The following is a 7,855-nucleotide window of genomic DNA, read 5'->3' on the forward strand; positions in this document are numbered from 1 at the left end:
GGGGATCGAACCAGCAACCCACTGGCTGCGAGACGACCTGCGCTTACCTCTTGAGCTACGTCGCCCCTTATGTGAAGGCAATACTAATGCTACAGCAGTCTGGTATGTAACGCTTACAGTCACATAGGCAGACCGCGGAAGAGGTTCTGCTTCTAGAACATTTTTGTGACAGTTTGGAAATGAACACTGCAGCAATCATTTAAGGTAACTGTTCACCCTCACCGTGGTGTCGTGAGTTTGTACTGTCAAAACTGGGCGTTTCATTTCAAAAATGGGGAAAAGGCTTTGGGAAAGTTCTCAGCTAGCTGATGGCCGTGCACCACAGTTTGAAAGTCTCTTATAAACTGTCTTATAATGGACAATAGGCTTCTTGTTCACAGTGGTTAGCGTCGATCCTCTCAGGCAGGCCGAGCCAAGTTCGAGCATTTCTCCCGAAAACCGCTCCGCCACAGCGCTACACTTCTCCCGCGTTCCCGCTTTCATCCTCGGGAATCCCAGACGCGCTGCAGAGAGGCTCGCCGCCTATCTCGGACCGTGACGGCGAACGGATCTGACGCCCCGGCCGGAAAAAAAAATCTACAAAGAGCCTCCCTGGCGCGCGTCTCGCGCCGGTGTTCCGTTTCTCCGCCCGCGAGAACGAAGAGGCTCCGGGAGCGAGGAGCGCCGATCCCGCCAATCCCGCCAATCCCGCCGCGGCGCGCCGAGCGAGCGGTTTCACGCCGCCGTTCCCGCGGCTGCAAGGCGCGCCCGGGGTGGCCCCGAACGCTCCTGCTGCGGGAGCCTTTCGCTTTCCCATCGATCCGCACCAGCAGCAGGCTCCCCCCCCCCACCACCCCCCGGGCGCTGGCTCTCTGCCAGCCCCGGGCCTCTAATCTACTCCCAGGCTTTGATGCAGGCCTCCGCGAAAAAAAGCGAACGCGGCCATCCGGAAGGCAAAAAGGACAGCGCGAGGGGATGGGGGGAATGCGAAAGAAAGGAGAGAGAGAGCAAGGGAGCTACGGAGCTGGAAAAGAAAAGCGGGGTGTAGTCCAGGTCCGAATCCGAAGAGAGGCAACACCAGCTTTTTCGAGAGGCGCGGCAAGGCTCAAAGAGAGCAACACTGCTGGTCTGAGGCAGACCCCCCTTATGACAAGCCAACTGCCTGGCTGTCTGAAACGGTTGCCTATGGACACTGGCACTGGAAACCCATGACCCCGCTATGAGTCCGCAACTGGAAACCCTTACTTTCCATTACGACATCTAATTAGCCCCAACATCAGCACAGGAGCACAGAGATTGAGGCCACACGGGAATATCCAATCAAAAGCCAGTGACACGGCCACATCCTATCCTGCCTCCGTAAAGCGGCTCTAGAACCGCCAGCGAGCTGAAGCTGTGTCGCTGAAAGAAGAGCGGGACTCAGATCACGCAGCGCCTCTGCAGGACGTGGAGAGTCTTTCCGGACCGTGCAGATATTCCCAAAGCACTACTCCTGTCAGCACAACACAGAGAGGGTTTTCTCCATCAAGTCAGTGGCATGAGAAAGAAACAGAAAGATAAGAGAAGGAGGAGACAGTATGAATGGAAGTAGGGAAAGTAATTAGGGTAACAGGGAACAGAAACATTACATTACAGGCATTTAACAGACACTCTTGTCCACAGCTACTTACAGAACTTTTACATGGCATTTACACTGCATCCATTCATACAGCTGGATATATACTGAAGCAATGCAGGTTAAGTAGCATTCTCAAGATTACAAAGGGAATCGAACCTGTGACCTTTAGGTCACAAGACCAGTTCCAAACCCATTATACTACACAAAACAGCTCTATGTTTTATATTGAGCCAGCGGATGTGTGAAGACCTCTCTGTCCGCTGCCGCTTTTGGGACACGGGGGCTGGGGACCCTGATAGGCTTAGCGAGGGAAGTCATGCTGCGGTATTTAAAAAGCTTTAATGAGGAGCCAGGCTGGATCACGCCTGGAATGACAAACTAACCCTCCCCCACCCCACCCCTCCTCCTCCAAACACATACACACCCCCCCCCCCCCCCGATTGTCCTTCAGCTCGTGGCTGGGGAGTCCGGGGAGAGTTAGCGGCAGGATGGCGGGTTTCTCTTTGAGAAGCGGCGCTTCTCACAAAGCTAGCGCTCCCAAATACTTTCCCCCCCAAACAGCCAGCTTTGCTGCCCCTGATCTCGGGCAGTGTGACTGCTGAGGAACTGCCCCTCCCTACTGCCTCTTAACAGTGGGCTGATAACTGTTACCCTCCTCCCGATACTCAGTCCATACGACACAAATAACATACAAATCCCTTCCAAACCACCTATAAGCTGAAATCAGTGGCGTCTACTGGGGCACTGAGAGTTTATCGTTCTACAGTGTGGCATAATATGAATATTTCTTCAAGTGGGGCCAGTGGTTGGATGGGCTGTGAGGATGCCTGCTGGTCATTGGCTTAGGAATGTTCTAGCCCTGGATCTCCAGAACCAGGAAAAGGTACTGCAGGCTTACACAAAGGCTTTGAATGACACCAAAGTGCAGACAGTCAGAACTAATGTTATAACAGCACCTGGGGTGAAGTACCCTTTGACCCCAGGGTTAAGTACACAGCTGGGGGGGGGGGGGGGCTTTGGGCAGATAGCCACCAACCCACCCCCGACTCCCAACCCACCCCACCACTGACATCCGAACTCCAACTGAGCTTCTCGCAAGAGGGAACAGTGCTAAGGAACCGTAAGACATTACTGGACACTCGCGGCATTGGAGGAAACGCAGGATGTGTTGAGCATCAGAGAAGCAGAGACAGAACTGCAGTTGCACTTCCAGTTTCACACGTCTAATGATTTGCAGTAAAGAGCGTCTGGCGGCTCAGAGCGAGACTCGGCGCACGCGATATTCTGACAGGCGTGGAGAAAGAGCAGGGGAGCCGCGCGCGACAGGTGCTGGGGGAGAGAGAGAGAGAGGTGTTCTGACTGCTCCTCTTCGGACGAGGCGGATGTTTTGACAGGCGGGAAAGAGGTGGATGTTTTGACAGCTGTGAAGAGGGGATGGAGACGGGCGAGGACGGGGGCAAGGGGGGCAGCGGAGGTGGGGGGGGCGGGGGGTCTCACCTGTTGAAGAGGTTGTTCCTGGACACCATGCGGAGGAAGCCCGTGGGGTCGGTCACAGAGTTCAGCTTGTTGTTGAGCTCCTCGAACTGCTGGTCCAGCAGATCGCCCGCCTCACTCTCTGTCTCGCTGCTGGAACAGCCCCTGAGGGAGGGAGGGAGGGAGAGAGAGAGAGAGAGGAGAGAGAAGAGAGGGGAGAGAGAGAGAGCGAGAGAGAGAGAAGACAAATGGAAGACAAAGAAGAGAGGACATGGAGGGAAGAGGAAAGGCAAAGCAAGAGGACAGAAAGAGAGGGATAAAAACAGAGAAAGAAACAGGGAAAGATGGAGCCGGGGGAAGATGATAGAGGGATATTTAAAGGAGGAGGAAAAGAGGGGTGTATATGAGGTGAGGTAGGGGAAACAGAGGAAGGGGAAAGAGAGAAGGTGAAAGAGGGACAGGGAGAGATGTCAGTCAGTAAGCGTACGGTGATTGTCAGTCTCCTCAGGTCCTCTTTTGTTTAGTATTTCTGAAGAGTGCAGCAGCCAGACCTGAGGTCACACAGTCTGTGACACACCGATCAGACTCATTTGGGTAATGTATCCCTCAGCCCAAAGAGCCAAACACACACACACACACACACACGCACACAACACACACGCACACATACACGCACGCACGCGCACACACGCACACACACGCATAATGCTTCTGAATCTAACAAAGTCTTAGCAACAGTGACTTACATAGATTACATTTATTCAGTTAAATACACAGCTGTATATTTTTCTAAAGCAGCTCAGATCGATTACCTTGCTAAAGGGGCACAGCGGTAGCAACCCACCTGGGATTCAAACCTGCAACCCCTGGAGTTACAGTACCAGCATTGGTTCAGTAACAGATATAGTTTACTGCCACTGAAATGAAAGGAAGTGGCAGCTCGCCTTAACACCACAACCAATTAATCCCGATCAAAGTAAAAAAAATAAATAAAAAAAACTACATTTTTTCAAGTGCTTCGCCTCCACATAGGACGAGTGGAACTCCACCACTGCAGAGGCAGCGGCAGGAGCGCTAATGAGCCACTTGATTCTACCTCTGATGAATGTGTTTAATTACCGCTCATTCTTGGCTCCTCTCCGACGAGCGCGAGAGGTCATCGTTATTTTTAGTTCCCTTTGAGGCTTCGCACTCAGAGCCTGTCCCACATTTCTCCTTTTTCACAACAGGCATCGCAGCCGCGTTCCCCAGCGGACCCGCCCGCTCAAACAGCGAAGACGGGGATTCGCCGTGAGAGTTCTGATGGACAGCTGTGCGAAAGGGCTGCGGGTTCGATGCAGTGACATCACAGCTCAGTGACATAGGCACTCACGATGGCTCACACAACACCGATGACACACTGACAGCCCAGGGCAGTGATCCGCAATCCTGGTTCTGGAGAGCCACAGAGTCTGCTGCTTTCTGTATTCGCCGTAAGATCAGCGACCGATTCTGATCCAAAAAACCAGGTGTCAAGAGCAAGCTGTGTGATCAGCTGCTTTAACTGTTGACTTGCTGTGCTACTCAAGTGCTGAGCACCAGCAAAAGACAGACTTCTTTAGGGCCTATAATCCCAAAGTTCAGCAAAAGGCAGTGGTTCTCTTGAGCTGGATGGAAGCGGAATGGAAACTTTTAAAATTCCACCAGGAGCGTATCTGTTGGCCCTCATGCAACAAAAATATATTTTCCCTTGGCCGTCCTGACGTGCCACATTTTTGTGAAATAGAGAACCTGCATTGATAATATTTTCAGCATTCTACTATGTATTCCAATGATATGAAGACGTAACACTCTCATCTGTGAAATAAGGAACTTGTACAGGGAATAATGCAGGGAAATACATTGCAAAATGCATAAATTAGTACTAATTTGATCTCAGTGGTACATTTCTAAATATAGCTAACATAATGTATTACTAAGCTAAATTATTTTTTGTATTACGTATTAAATTTTTTTATCTTACAGAAGAGAAAATTGCAAGTCTTGTTTTTTTGGTGTGTGGTTGCAATGTCTGTTTTCCTAAGGAAAATGTCCTTCCTTAACGTGGTCGGTTGGCTTCATACATAAACACACATCCGCACACACACACACCAAACCCCCCGCCCCATCACGTCCAAACACTACCACAAACCCTGAAACTGACAAAAAAAAATTTCCCTTTCAATTTCGCCTCAATTTAGGCAAATTAAACTAAGCTGTCTTCAAAATCCAATACCAAGAAAGCCATTTCACAGCAGTTACAAAGTTTCAAAACACGAGAAAGGAAAAAAAGAAAAAAGAAAAAGAGGGTAGCGGCTGCCGTGGCGACCCCAGACGTGCTAAATTGAGACGGTTCGGCCTTTGAGCGGAGCCGCAGAAACGCTAAGGCAAGCAGACGCGCGGGACAGCGCGGCTTAGCGCAAATCTGACGGCGTCAGTGGGCGCTGGCCCGCGCAGGCTGCGGGCGTCTGCCAGCCGGGCGCCCGCCGGCATCGCTGGACCCCAAACCGCCGAGGGGCTCGGGGGTGGGCGGGATTCAAACCCGCAGGCCTTCGCAGGGAGAGAGCTTTTTTTTCGCGGTGGCGAATCCATAATTCGAGCGGACCGATGTTGCCCAGGAGCAAGAGCCCTGTGTGAGAACGACGCTGCACAGATAATGAGGGAACCAGGAGGGCGAGAGAGAGAGAGAGAGAGAGAGAGAGAGAGAGAGAGAGACAGTGGCTTTATGGGAGGGACCCACAGGAGTGATCTTCATTGGAGGAGAACTTTGTGAGTGAGGCAAAATTGACTTACTGCGGTGGTCCACACTGGAGGAGAGCTTTGTGGGTGGGGCTAAAGCAACTCACTGCAGTGGTCAGCAGTGGGGCTAAAGTAGTGATGGGAGAATGAGGCTTCATTACACCAAAAAGAGGCGGAGCCACAATTTGCTGTCAGTAACTAACTTATTACAACCACTGCTGTTACAGTGTAGATTTACCATCAGCACTGCTGTTACAGTGTAGATTTACCATCAGCACTGCTGTTACAGTGTAGATTTACCATCAGCACTGCTGTTACAGTGTAGATTTAATATCAGTCCTGCAGTTGAAGTGAAAATTTACTATCACTACAGCCGTTACAGAGTAGATTTAATATCGGCTCAGCAGTCAAAGTCCAGATTGACTATATATAGCCAGTCAAATGTACTCTCTCTCTCTCTCTCTCTCTCTGTCTCTCTCTCTCTCTCTGTGAGGGCAGACAGCAGTCATCCAAGCAGAAAGCTGTGCAGGCAGCCTTTCGCTCGGCCTCTAAACGGCTGTTTAGCGGGGCGGGATGAAGCCGGGCCCGGCCACGCCTTTCGGGCTGATCCACACCGCGGTGAGTGATGGGGAGTCGGGGAGCGCCCGCCATCTACGCCCCAGCAGGCAGCGTCTCTGCCGGGCCGATAAGCTCCGACACAAAGCGCTCTGCTAACTATGCCACCTGCCTCTCCCTCTCTCTCTCCCTCTCTCTCCCTCTCTCTCCCTCCTCCTCCTCCTGTTCCCTCTCTTCATATTTCACCAGCTCTTTGTGTAAATGTTGTGACTAAGACTCATGAAGGTGTAACAGGGGCGTTCTTCACTCTGAAGGGCTACTGCAGCTCTATTTCTCTTCGTGTCACTTCTTTATACTGCCGCCTGTGATTCTCTTCCCTCCATCACCTCTCTTCTTTCTCTCGCGCTGTCAGCCCTGTCCTCCCTCCACTCTCTCATTTACTCTTCTCGGTCTCTCTCTCCCTCTCTCCTCCTCTCTCAATTCAAATTCAAATGGAGCTTAATTGCCATGACAAATAAAACTGTGTAGCGAAAATACAAAAATACAAAAATAAATATGCAAAGTTGAACAAAGTAGAAATGTGCTTTGCTTCTCTTACACAAAGGAAGTTATGGAGCCCATTTAGTTTACCCAACCCGCACCCCCACCCCCACCCCCCCCCTCACAAAAGGCACATAGCCTTTATCCTCTGACCCCCCCAACAATAATAAGCAACACATTTTTCCCAGGGTGCACCAGCCTCCACCTGACTGCTGACAGGACTTTTCTGATCTTTACGACACATAAGATGCTCTGTAGACTCAGACTGCACAGTATATTTTACAGCACATTTGTTGTTGTTTTTTTCCCACCTTTGAAGTAATATCTTTGTTTGTGCTTTTTAATTATGTCTGCTGCTGCAGCACTGAGCTTTGCAGAGATTAAAAAGTGCTGTACAAATGAAAATAAATAATAATAATAATAATGACCACGATAATTTTATAATGAACTCATCACTATTATCTATTTGTGTAACCACCCCCCCTCCACCCCCCCCAACCTGTCACTGCCATAAAAGCCACACACAATCCAAACCCCCCTCAAGCCGTTCTTCCGCTGATGACAAACACCAGCAGCGCAGTGGGGTCTGTGTTAGCGGTGGTGGCGGCCGGGGGGGGGGAGGGGTGGTGGGGGGATTTATTTGGCTGCGTTCGCTCTGCCCCAAGCCCACGCAGTGCCCATCCGTCAGGATAAATTTAGGAGCGAATAAACTCCTCACCCTCAAACGGGAGCAGCTGTTCACACTTTCCCATCTGCTCTTCCCTCTGATTGGCCCGTGGGCCGAGGGCGGGGCCCGACAGAAAATACCCAGGTGAACAGGCCCAGCTTGGACGCCATTGGCTCATCGCCAATGATGCTCGAGGACACCTGTTCCTTCTGGAGCCCAGTGATTGGCTGAGGGGGGGTTACTGGACTGGTCGGGTAGAGTCACAG

At 51.3% G+C, this 7,855-nt stretch overlaps 1 protein-coding gene across 2 annotated transcripts in view; it reads right to left on the reverse strand.

Annotated features, from left to right (window-relative positions):
* Positions 1-7,855, reverse strand: part of ttc28 (tetratricopeptide repeat domain 28) — a 290,826-nt gene that overhangs the window by 20,608 nt on the left and 262,363 nt on the right. For both annotated transcript variants that reach the window (XM_035391601.1, XM_035391602.1), the window contains one exon: positions 3,095-3,235. In XM_035391601.1, the coding sequence (XP_035247492.1) occupies positions 3,095-3,235 (141 nt within the window). The remainder of the gene's footprint in view (positions 1-3,094; positions 3,236-7,855) is intronic.

This window comes from Anguilla anguilla, chromosome 14, assembly GCF_013347855.1.
Source record: "Anguilla anguilla isolate fAngAng1 chromosome 14, fAngAng1.pri, whole genome shotgun sequence".
Lineage (NCBI taxonomy): Eukaryota > Metazoa > Chordata > Actinopteri > Anguilliformes > Anguillidae > Anguilla > Anguilla anguilla.